This window comes from Tubulanus polymorphus, chromosome 6 (assembly GCF_964204645.1).
Source record: "Tubulanus polymorphus chromosome 6, tnTubPoly1.2, whole genome shotgun sequence".
NCBI lineage: Eukaryota > Metazoa > Nemertea > Palaeonemertea > Tubulaniformes > Tubulanidae > Tubulanus > Tubulanus polymorphus.
In genome coordinates, this window is record NC_134030.1 from 6,783,930 (window position 1) to 6,797,321 (window position 13,392).

A 13,392-nucleotide genomic window follows, 5' to 3' on the forward strand; every position below is an offset into this window, starting at 1 on the left:
TGTGTGGGATTTTGCGGGATTGAGTACTAATTGGTTACTGATTAGTTTTATAGTCCCCTATTACATAAACCTAATCGGAAGTTGCTACATATATTCCTTAAGAAAAACTGTCTGTATCTGTCTGTATCCATTCGAAAACTTGTAAAACGAAATGATTTAGGAGTTTCGTAGTAATTCAATTGTGTATCATATCAGATGTTCAACTCTGATAGATTCTTTCTTCTACACTGTCTACAGTGGTGAATCCATTTCATACCAGGGGAAATCGGTATGAGGTGGAAGTTCTCGGTTTTACCACCTACCACCTACCTACCATCGACGCGCTGAGAGGCTTCGGAATTGAGGGCTAAATTTATCCGACTAGTCATCGTAAGCGGAGGAAAGATTACCTGGCGCATATTAGGCAAGAAAAGAGCTAGAATGTTATACGAGAGATAGAGAGGGTAAAGCTGGGATACTTCGTATATGCATGAGTTCCACTATACGTACCCGTACTTAATCGAATCGCCAATTCTATTCCGAGAACGAATTTACACTTAAACTTCGTCATTGTGTAGAAATAATTAATGATTAAGTTTAACACAATTCAAACCAAAACAAATGAACACCACCGATATTTTTCTATGCCTTTACGTGACTTATAGCTCTGGGGACGGCTGAATTTGTTCATAATGATGAGAAGTATAATGAAAAAAATAATGATAGTAGTTATATGAGTAGTTATAAGTTCTCTACGATTTCATAAATACGCTCGGAAAACGAATTACCCGCCAATGGCCTCGATCAATCACGTCTGGCGATATTTAATTGTGGTTTATGTACGAGGGTGGGATACCGGGAGGGGCAGATCTGTATATTTCTAACCATCATCATCATTAACATTATTCAATTCCACTCGGCCGAACATAAACCACAGCTGCAGAAGGAAGAAAGCCGTGAACATTTCATCAGATTCATTCCCGACATTCACATATTCACCTTTTATCATCATTATCCAATCTACATTATTCATCAAAAATGTCCAACCGAACTATGAACTATGGCATGGACAGTGCTTTACATAAACGAGTGAGTATTTTTTCAACGCACGTAGTATAGTAGTTCATTCATTCAAAGTTTAGTAGATTTATACTACATATTTACACGAGTATCGTTTCAATCACCTGCATGATCGACTTGGAGCGCGTCAAAAAATAGATCGCCATAGAAATCAGACGCTCGTATACAGCTCTAGATTAGATATGCTCGAGTTTTTATTTTGTTTTCGTAGACACGATGATAACAAAAAAACGACCATCGCTTTTATTTATTCTTAGGCGCAAAACTTTTAGTAATGTTAAAAAGAAACTTCGCCGGCGTTTAGAACGTTCTGGTCTTGTTCTTCGAAGTTGCTCAACCCATCGCTTAGTTTTTCAAATAATGTATTTCTCTCTCAAGGCCAAACGTTTCTGGCGAGAACCCCCGACATTTTTGCGTGGCAGGTCTACTTTATATCTTTCTAGAAACAACGCGGGAATGAATTCCTCGAGTAGCAGTATAAGTCTTGAATGTTCCATCCCCGAGATGCAAACAATAGCAGACAATTCTAATGAAAAACAAAACCCTGTATATCTTCGGAACTCATTCGATATTCTTCATCGGGTAAAGTCTTTGGTTAGATTTAAAAAAACTTTTACGATTTTGCAATCGTCGCTTTATAATTTACTCTTATGATATTGATATAGTACATGTACGTAGCTTGTCAAAGTGAAGTTTAGCTAAGCGACCGCGGAACAGCCTCCAGGGATTAGAATTGAGTATATATCCGCCAGTAAAAATAATCGCCCAACATTTCCCTGCATGGAAAAGGGTCTGGGTAGATATCGAACTTTAGGTGATGTGGAAGGTATGAAAGAATTCTCATTTAACGGAAAAAAGGATGAATCAGCAGATAAATATATCGCTACAAGACAGGTATAGCAAATGTATTCCTAATCAAACTAACTGGCTTGAATTCTCTTGAATTTGAATTTTCTCTCGTAAAAAAACAACAAAAGCTACGAGAAAATTGTATAGTGATATTATCCTAGTGGTATAACTTTACCGCCGGGATCCGCTGGAGATAGTAGAAACAAATGAAAATCACTTCGAGTTGGCAATAGTTTACAGCAGTTTATTGGCAGTCAATTGCCATCTCATAAAGTGAGCTTTTACGTATTCCGTACATAATCCTTGGAAGCTTCTGATGATATCGATGTTCCTACATATGCAAACCTTGCATCCCCCGTCTTAGCCTCAAACCGCAACTCTTACCCAACCGAGAACCAAGAGAAGATGAAAGATAAAAAAACAAAACCCTTGTCAAAACATACCTATAGCACATTTATTGCTATGCTTGAAATACGTTCGGTTATCTATATTGAAACGTCAGCTTATCCGCATAACCTACGTATCGTTATTTTTCATGAAAAATGTCATTCGGCCATTGAAATACTATTAGGACATGGCACATGTAAATGGACTACACGGCAAGGTTAGTTAAAATTCTGTACGCTTTTTTTGTAGTTTCAACGGTTTTGATGTTTAAACGACAAACCCATTGTCCTGGAGTACATAACAAACTTAATTTCATGTTTTTAATATCGAATCACGCATTTTGTCAAACCCGTGTACGTTCTTACGTCTCAATGTATAAATACACCCGCATAACTTGATGATTTCGATACACGTAAGTGTTAAGCAGCTAATATGTTTTCCAGTACTATACCTACAGATTCTACACGCACCCGACGTTCTCGAACTTATTTTAGGCTTAACTTTGTATGCTGTACAAAAAAAACGGAAGTAGATATAATAATTGATAAGTGACATGGGGGAACAGTTTTGTTGGCGAAAAAAAGATGATTTAAAATCAAAAGTAATTTAATAGTTCTAATAACACCAAAATTTATTGGCTGTTATCTAACATGGGAAGGTCGTGGACCATTCATACATTTTATGCTGCAGAGAAACATCATTCATAACAAAGTTTCTCTAAAATGCGGCGTAATATTGTGACCGATCGTACGAAAATATTCAAATCAAGCTAAACATACCTATGCATAATTCATCGTTATAACATACGTTAACAAGAGGTAGAAACCAGCAACATTATTTCAGGTGTAAAAATACAGGTAACATCAAGTACTTAAGAATTCCTGGAAACATTCCAGACATTATCTGCATCTTTATGAACTATTCAACTATGCTTAACAATTATTGTGCTAACCGAGAATATCTCTACATAAATAGGCGGTTTCAGCGTGATATATTTAGATTCCACAGGATTCTCCAGAATTGCAATGATTTTGTTACTTTCATTCAAATTATTCTGCGATGAAATGTGGATCCATGGATCCATGCTAGCCAATTTAACTTTTCGAATCCAATACACACGGTAAAGTGCGCCTCACTAGACTTCAGAGAAACATGTTTCGCAGAACTGGAACCTTGATTCGCGAAACTTGTTTCGCTGTTTCACCAGAATAGCATTCTCTTGTGTCGCTTCTTTTGCTCGCTTTTTTCGATGCCGTGTGTATTAGGCTTTAAGCTTATAGCTAATTAACTATTAGTCAATAGACGAAGAGCTGATGATTAGGTTAGTCCGTCCGATGATACTACACTCCATTCAAGAAATTAGCGCGTTTTATCAAACCGCCGTCTTTGACTTGTGTAAAAACATCGATTACTATTTCAACTGAAGCGTCTATTAATCACATCTATAAGTAACGAATGTTTATACACCAGGTGTGTAACAATTCTACTCTCGCAGGAATTTCTCTGTTTGGTCTGGAAATCTGAACGCAACTGTCGGTTTAGTTGAAATTATCAACATAGCTTTACCTCCTCCATCCTTCCAAAGTTCACGCCGTAGAAACCTATAAATCGTCCGAGAGATCATGCGCCCCGAAATCCTTATTTGTTTCAGGGTGGTTCCCCCTGGGTAACGCAAGCTACGTACAAAAGACACCCGCTGTCAACTGCGCTATTTTTTTTCTGGCTAAGACACGTTGGCCAAATATTTCAAAATCACAATTGAGTTTTGGAAGAAATATCACGAGACGCTGAATAGAAGTTTCCCGAGCGATTTATTCTCGGATTTTTGAGAGATACAAATTTATTGCCTGCGATATGTCTATTTTACCAAATCCAATAACTTGTGGAGAAAAATATTGAGAAAAAATGTTATGCAACACAAAACTTTTAAAACAAGATATTTGGCCAATCAGATGACGATCCGTCAGTAACGAGATAGGGGCTCTCTCTATCTCCTGATGCGCAATGCATCATGTCGAGGGCACCTTGCTGTTAGTGTAGGTGGCTATATTTATCTATAGAGCGGTGAAGTAGAGTTTGTCCGAGGTTGTTTTCAGTCTCAGTTTGTTCTCACTGCAAGGATACGTACGTGTCTTTTACCTTCTCGGCTGTTCGGATTTAAACATTTGAAAAATGTCGACGCACGCAGCTAATTCTGCTGTAAGTCTACGTATATTAGAAAACATATCGACTATTAATCTATATTTTTGATAATTGAATAAATAGTTAGCATTTTCATTTGAAGGATAAATACCGGCTGTAGATTGAAAATTGTCAATCGGATTTACTTTTTTAACTCAAAATTCAGATCTATGTTTATTCGGAATTTATCCTTCACGACTAAATAGTCTACAAACTGTAGTTTCGCTACTAACTATGATTTCTGTGCATAACTCTATTACTAACCGCTTCTTTTTATATGATAATTTTAACATAGCATTGATAAATAGATGTTAACATATGATGCTTTTAGTCGTAGACAAACGTGGAGATACAAAATTACGTAATGTTACTGGATAACGTTACTGGATATTTTCTGCCTGCAAAAATCTCATCGAAAAAAAGTATACCGGGGACTACTGTAGTTTTAGATAATGAGTGAAATTATGATGCTAATTTCTTTCGATCTCTTACACGTACGGGAACGTAACTTAAATAACATAATACGAAAATGAAATATAAGATATAAGTCAGAAGTAAATGTGGAGATATAATTTTTAATGCGCTTATCTAAGAATTGATGCACTTGCATTGAAAATAAGTAAGCTGTAACTCGAATCGGGCAACGACAATCGCATGCAATGCGGTGAAAATAAAAAATTTGATTCATCGTGTCGTCTACATTATAACACCTTACACGAACCTTCCGCTCATGTTGTTCGGAAAATGTGTGTACTTGTTAAAATGTGTAGCAAAACTTAGAAAATGTATACACGGCGGGAAAACATTTCTGTCTGGGGGAAAACAGCAGCATTCACGTCTTAGCAGAGGAATTCCACCCAATATTTTCTTGTAGACGATGCAGCAATCCTGCGGCAATATCGACTCTAATTTTAGCTGTCTATTTAATAGGAAATGGCGTTCATACCTTTACGAAACTTAAAACATTTGCGTAGGCCTGATTGAGCGTGGAATGCGCAGTGTCTGCTGCTGTACTGTGGGGATAGATACAGGCTGTAAAAATGTAAAATTCGAGATAAGATAAAGGATATGAAATACAGCTCGGTCGCAATCGTATCAACATTACAATTCTAAAGAAAAAATCAAAATTTGTACCTGAGTATCGAATCAAAAGGTTTAAACAGATTCTTTTACGAGGAAGTAATTTTGCTGCGCTATATTGATGAACTACGTAATATCAAAAATACAAAAAAATACATCTTTATGCATTTTTGGTAATATATATATTATGTATCTGGGTTCAATTTCTTGAGCATCGGCCAGTTAAAGTTAAACTTTATACTATAGATCTATTACCTGAGACTATCGATTAGCCCAATTATTCAGCATTACTGTAAGAAATGCATTTATGGAAGGGCACCTGTCATTTAAGGAAAGAACTTCAATCCATCGGACTTAAATCATTATGTTGAAAAAGGCGAGAAATTTTTATGACGTCATGTAAAAGCATAAAGTAAAGAAACCGAATCAATGTTTTTTTATTCGCGTGGTTGTATATTTTTATATTTCAAGATAGGCGTATGCATGCTTATTAATGGTAACGCAATGGAGCGTTAGCAAGGAGATTCGCAAAGGGAACACACGCGCGCGAATAACCATCAGACGAAAACCCGGTGATGTACTCCGAAACAAATATTTATAATCAGCGAGAAAGGAACAACGTTTTCACGATCTAGAAGCGAAGGAAGGTGCCCCTCTTTATCACATAGATCGGGTTGGGGCTATTGCAAGATCTACACATAACGAGAGCACGCCTGCGATATAGAAATACTTTTTACAAATAGTTTATTAAGGAATAAATTGAGAACAATATTATTCGGCGCCGAGCGACGTGAAATAAAACTTGGAAGCGCGGAATAGTTCTAAGGCAGGATATCAGGTGTCGGCAGAACCACAGTTCTATTCTATTTTCGGAGACATATATACACAGACTATCTATACCTGGGAGAACTCTGCAGCGATGTTGAGATCATCGCGTAGATGATGGAAAAACATATCTCGTTATGTAGTGCGTGAGTGTAGTATATGCATATAATATCATTTTAAAACGCTTGTAAACTTGCAGGATTTAAGCAAAGATAAAAAATGGTGGACATCCATCAAGTACTCAAGGATCGCATGTTCTACGTAAGTAAAGGCCGTCGTTTTGTCGTGATGCAGTGAGTTTCTTGTCGTTCAGTGTTTTCAGTGTGGACCCTGTGGTGAATTTTCTCTTTCACGCCTCCTCATAGGCTAGCGCTAATCACACGTGACCACCTTATAAACAAACTCTAAATATAGTAACTCGAAATATTTCCTCTTCCTCGAAACAATATTTGTGTTTATGTTATGTGCTCTGTGGGAAACGTATAGACCGGTATTTTATCAGGTGCTTCCTTTTACATCGACGACAACGAACTCTTCCGTAGTGTCTTTCTCTTGTAGAACTTAAGATTCGCGACGTTCATCCAATATGTATGAGGATGTCTTATTCGGTCTCCAAAAAACGCTACATGTATTCATATATAGTTTTATATCGTTGAACTTTTTCTTATATTCGATGGCTATATTCTACTTAAAAGTCAGTAGGTGGAAAGCCAACCAATCGCGACGGCAAAAGAGCAAGTGAGATGGGTCTCCTAGCTTTATAAAAGCTTGTATATGTATTGATATCAAAGGAAAGTTTGGCGACCCAAAATAACGGAACTCTCCGCCGAGGGCACGTGACCTCCCCGCTACGCCCCAAACTAGAAGATACAGTTAAATTCTCCCTGCTTATACGAAACGGTTGCCGAATTGTTATTCTATTATCGTTAACACCCAACTTCTATTGGAGATGCGAAAAAAGAAATTCTCGATGGTTCCGCGAGTGATTTACCTCCTCAGAATACTGAGATTTAAATATATCTGGCAGGCTAGGTTTTTATCAGGTGTTACCGTCGAATAGATATGTTCGTGGTATATGGCAGGTGTTGTAGCGCAGAAAACTGCTATTTTATAGCAGGCTATACCAACCATTTTCTTAGTCGCATCGTAAAACTTTCACTGAACTATATAAAAATACTTCTTACAGGCGTGCGGCAAATAGTGGATTCATCCGAGGCTCAAGGTGGGCAAATACTTTGTAGAATGCATCCTTTATTCAGCCCAATGTTTTAGAAATACGAACCAGCAAACACGTTTTCTCCGTGCTATAGTGTTGAGACCGACAACAGTTAGAACCGAAGTTTATGGCGCAGTCAGAGAGGCAAATTCGAGCTATTCTATTAACTTTCTTCCATGTATAGCGTTCTTAATATTTTCTTTTAATGTGTGCATTTTTTTGTATCTGAAGTTGAGACTCCATATGAATTTTCTTTTTAAACGTGACGCATGTACTGTATACATTAATTATTTCATAAAAATGTATTTTAGTGGCTGTGTATAGCGCTTCTGAAACTAATAATTAACTAACACGACTAGTGTAATAGACACCACGAAAACAAAATCTAATGGTATTCAGAATCTAATATTGCGAATGATATTGATAAGTATGTATACTCCTTGTGTGATGTAAGGGTCTACCATTTTAGCTACATACCATCTGTGATGTCAACATCTTGTACTAAAGGCTTTATTAGGAGTTCAGCATTGGCTGGCTGGATGACCACAAGTGTAGCCTTGCATAGTCAGTTACAAAATCATTTAGTCCGAAATTGGAAGAATTTTAATCATCGGTGACTTGTGTTCCTGACGACTCGGGATAAATGGATCGATTCGCTAAAGAATCCAATTGAATTTACTATCAACCTACGTATCAATACTTTCGACATTCATGTGTCATATTTAACTTGACACGTTTCGGTGTCAATTCTAATGTCAGTTCGTAAATGTAACGTAATTTATGCAAGTGTATATCTTACTTGTGTATATAAAACTATTCTTGATTCGCGGATTATGGTATTTTTCAGTTGGCATCAAAATATGACCCGAACCACGAGCGCGATGTCATCGACTGGGTTCAAAATCTGCTCAGTATTGAACTCAAGCCCGGCATGACCGAAATGAAAAATCAGCTGTTAAATGGGCAGATTTTAGTGAAGTAAGTCGATTAGAAAATTAAAACGTTTGTCTATGGAATCTTTGGGAGTTTTTTGAAATCTTCAAACTATAAATTTATAAAATAACGTTACGAAATCATTGAATGAATTGGAAGTGTAATTAATTCAGAATGCCATAAGTTATGTATTTCTTGGATTATTTGTAGACTGGTAAAACGTATCTTCGAAGGGACACCGCAACTTCCGGCCAAGGCAGCCAACTTCAAATTCAAACTCAACGAATCCGATGCACCTTTCAAAAAGGTCAGTTTTCAACTGACTTCGTTCATTTAAAGATCGTAAATCTGATATGAAAAAAGACACATCATTGTTCCTCTGTATATCATTTATGTATTTCTAGATGGAAAATATCAATAACTTCTTGAAAGCCATCGAGTTTTACGGAGTACCAAAAACCGGCCTTTTCCAAACAGTCGATTTATACGAAGGACGTAACATGACCCAAGTGTTAAATTCCATTCTTCAATTAGGCTCAGAAGTGAGTAGTTGTAACAATTCCATTATCCAATTCAATTTGCTTCCACATCATTTTCTATAATCAGAGATATGTTTTATTCATTTTGTTCAATATAGGCGCAACGACATGGTTTCAACGGAATGACAATCGGTCCGAAACCAACCGAGAAAAACTTCCGCGAATTCTCTGACGCACAACTGAAGGCCGGACAAGGTATCATTGGTCTGCAAGCTGGTACAAACAAGTGCGCCTCGCAGAAGGGTATGGGTATGGGTGCTACCAGGCACATCTCTGATATCAAGGTGGACGATATGTCCAAAGAAGGCCAGGGCGTCATTGGGCTTCAGGCTGGCTCAAACAAAGGTGCTAGCCAATCGGGCATGAGTCTTGGGGCTACAAGGCATATTTCTGATATCAAGGTCGATAGCATGTCAGCTGAAGGTCAAGGAGTCATCGGTCTCCAAGCTGGTTCTAACAAAGGCGCTAGCCAATCCGGCATGAGCATTGGAGCTACGAGGCATATTTCTGATATCAAGGTCGATAGCATGTCAGCTGAAGGTCAAGGAGTCATCGGTCTCCAAGCTGGTTCAAACAAAGGCGCTAGCCAATCCGGCATGAGCATTGGAGCTACGAGACACATTTCTGACATCAAGGTAGACGGTGCATCGCGAGAAGGTCAAGGTGTAATCGGTCTGCAAATGGGCACGAACCAGGGAGCCAACCAATCCGGCATGAACATCGGGAACACTCGACATATTGTTGATTAAATCCGTCGTCTGTGCATCGCGCGTCCACCGTCGCAGATCTTATAATGATATATGATCTTTCGATAAACGATCTTCAATGATTTCTCTTTTCGTTTCGACTATCAAAATAGTGACGTTTCTGACGGTAATGACGATGATATTGATTTTAAACTACTACAAATAAACTATTTCATTTCTTTTTGTCTATGTATTCACAGAAGGTGAAAAAGGGGAAAACTAGTTGTCATATGAAATTTATTGTAAATTCAAAACAATCTAAAAGGTTTTAGAATATCAGATATTTTGTAACTGCAGAACTTACGATCAGTCATGTTATCTACTGTGTTAACAACCGATGTAAGAAGAATCTACTTTGCACAGTGGATGTATCAAAAACTTTTTTTCACATCAAACGGCATTTTATTATGTGCTGAAGTACAGAAAAATATCTATTTGAACAAATCGTAATGAAAATAAGTTGACTTTGACGTCTTATGCTTCATTTTGCATGACCTCTTATCTACGTGCGTAATGCGGAGTCATCAGAATCTCTATGCAAAACGTTCAAAATAGAAGCTTTATTGTTAATGTACTGAATAAAACGTTCTCTTTGCAAAAAATCGTGTTGCGATGTTTCTCTCTCGAAAGGAAGGCTGTGAATTTTGGATTCTGCTCTTTACAAATATATAATTTATAATTTTATAGTAAAAAGAAATTGTAAAATGAAATGACTGAGATATAAACAACTTCCAAAACCTGCATTTCTTCGTGAAGCTTTCGTCGGGCTTCGTTTTTAAGCAATGTCTTTAATCTACCAAGCAAACTAGAATTATCAAAATACACGTAGAAAAATTTCAAAATAATGCTTTAAAAATCAAGTCCAAATAGTTCTATGAACCGACTCCGATGATTGCCTCACTACACACATGGATGCTGCCGCTATGCTCGACGTTAGCAGATCTTTCATACACTAATGCTAAAAGACTCAATCGGCTGCTCTAATTTTGTCCGTAATTGACTGCCAGTTGGGGTGTTTTTGTTTGTTGACTGCCAGTTGGGATGTTCATTTGCTCATAGGTTGGTAATAAAGCTGACCCTGGAATAAGAGGCATCTCTAACAACTGGTTTGAAGACTATTTGAAGAATAGAAAACAATTTGTTCAAATTCAAAATTATAAATCCTCGTTATGTACCGTTAAAACTGGAGTACCCCAAGGCTCAATTTTAGGTCCCTTGCTTTTTTTATTATATGTAAACGACTGTATTAAATTTTCTAATGTGTTAAAACTTATATTGTTTGCCGATGACACAAATGCCTTTTATAGTGACATTAATTTAGACAGATTAGTACGTACAGTAAACATTGAATTATCAAAATTGTATACCTGGTTTCAAACAAACAAGCTGTCATTAAATGTAAAGAAGACGTCATTTATGGTGTTCGGTAAACTATTGAAACATAACTTGAGAATATCAATTAACAATATAGAGATCAAACAAGTCAATGTCACAAATTTTCTTGGAGTTTTTATTGACAGAAATTTAACCTGGGACGATCAAATAAAATCAGTTGAAAAAAAAGTTTCTCGAAGCATTGGTATAATAAATAGAGTAAGACATAAGCTGCCAGTGAGTTCTCTTCGTACCCTTTATTTGTCGCTTATTGATCCTTACCTCCAGTATTGTAACTTAGTTTGGGGACGAAATTTTGAAAATAAACTTCAGCCATTAATTGTATTGCAAAAAAGAGCTATCAGGCTAATTTCTAATTCCTATTATTTGGCGCACACTGACCCTTTATTCAAAGCTTTTGATATCCTCAAGCTCAAAGATATTAATAAACTTCAGCTAGGTACTTTTATCTACAGATCTGTCCACTCCGAATTACCGAAATCATTCGAAAATTATTGGAACCAAAATTTTCAAATCCACAGTCACAATACTCGGCGACGTCAAGATTTACAAACACTTTCTTTCAATAGTCTAAGAAGAAAATTTTCAGTAAAAGTATCCGGCCCTTTACTTTGGAATAACATCAGTGAAAATCTAAAAAACATAGAAAATTCTAAACTGTTCCTAAGAAATTATAGAAAGCAACTTTGTGCTTGATTTTATCATACAGTTATTCGAACTAAAATTATTGTTTTTGGAATATTTCAGAAAATAACTGGCTTATTAAATGATTATATCTTAATCAAGCTGTTATCATAGTTTACTTTGATTGCATTTTGTGTGTTAAGGGTTGACTGTGAGCATATTATTTTCTTTATTGCATTTCTCTTTTTTTCTTTTCTCTTTTGAGGGACCTGTTTTATACAAACTATTCCTTAGTTTCTACAGGCCCCTCCAGGTCTAATTTACTGTATTTTGTATTATGCTTTGTACACTATGCTGTAAATTATATTTGAAAAATAAAGTGTTCAAATCAAATCAAATGGTGACTATGTCAGTTATCCACTGGTTAATTCAACAACCTTAGATAAACTGGCCATGATCATTATCCTTGGTCTCTTGAAAAAAAACAAGACTGGATTTGAAATGACGACCACCAATAAGAGCTGATTTATGTAGTAGAAATCAATAAAATTACAGTTAAGAATAAGAACATCTTTAAAGATTACACGAAAACATAAACGATCTCATTATTATTTATATAGACACAATAATTTATCAAATATCGCATGATGTATACGCACAAGTGAGGGGACAAGATTATAAACGGGACGCTAAGTTTGAGTACAGTATGGTTAGTCTTTCAACCTCATTCATTCAACATGTACTGTGGATTCGACAGCTTTCTCCGCTGCGTCAGTTGAGGATTCAACTATTTCTTCAGTGGTTGCCGATACAACCATTGCCACTGATGCATTTTCAACTAGTTTTTCGGTTGTGTCTTCGTTTGGTGTTACAGTAATGTCTTCAGCTGGTACTGTCGGAGTTTCCGCGGTCGTTGCAGTCTCCTCGGTTGGTACAGACTCCTCAGCTGCTACAGTCTCCTCGGTTGTTGCAGTCTTCTCAGTTGGCGGAGTTTCTTCGGCTGGTTCGACCTCCTCTTCAGCTTGTGCCTCAGCGTTTACCTCTTTGACAGGTGTTGCCTCAATAACCTCTTCACCTGGTGCTGTTTCAGTGACCTCCGCGACTGATGTTGCTTCAGTAACCTCCTCAACTGGTGCTGTTTCAGTGATCTCTTCGACTGGTACTGCCTCTGTAACCTCCTCGACCGGTACCGTACCAGCAACCTCCTCGACTAGTGCAGTTTTAGTGACCTCTTCACCTGGTGCTGCATCAGTAACTTCCTCGACTGGTGCTGTCTTAGTGACCCCCTCGACTGGTGCCGTCTCAGTGACCTCCTCGACTGGTGCTGCCTCAGTGACCTCCTCGACAGGTGCTGTCTCAGTAACCTCATCGACTGGTGCAATCTCAGCAACCTTCTCGACAGGTGCTGTCTCAGTGACCTCCTCACCTGGTGCTGCCTCAGTAACCTCCTCGACGGGTGCAGTTTCAGTAACCTCCTCGACTGGTGCTGTCTCAGTAACCTCATCGGCTGGTGCTGTCTCAGTAACATCCTCTGCTGGTGCTGCCTCAGTAACCTCCT

At 37.6% G+C, this 13,392-nt stretch overlaps 1 protein-coding gene across 2 annotated transcripts; it reads left to right on the forward strand.

The window, feature by feature from the left end:
- Positions 1-4,335: 4,335 nt before the first annotated feature.
- On the forward strand, positions 4,336-10,417 carry LOC141907905 (muscle-specific protein 20-like). Of its 2 annotated transcripts, none has more exons than XM_074797662.1 (5): positions 4,336-4,494; positions 8,445-8,575; positions 8,741-8,837; positions 8,935-9,072; positions 9,168-10,417. In XM_074797662.1, exons 1-5 carry the CDS (start codon positions 4,468-4,470, stop codon positions 9,816-9,818), a joined length of 1,044 nt encoding a protein of 347 aa, XP_074653763.1. In that variant the 5' UTR covers positions 4,336-4,467; the 3' UTR covers positions 9,819-10,417. The 2 variants fall into 2 exon arrangements, with proteins under 2 accessions (XP_074653763.1, XP_074653762.1); XM_074797661.1 differs by lacking the exon at positions 4,336-4,494 and adding an exon at positions 6,494-6,642.
- Positions 10,418-13,392: the final 2,975 nt, after the last annotated feature.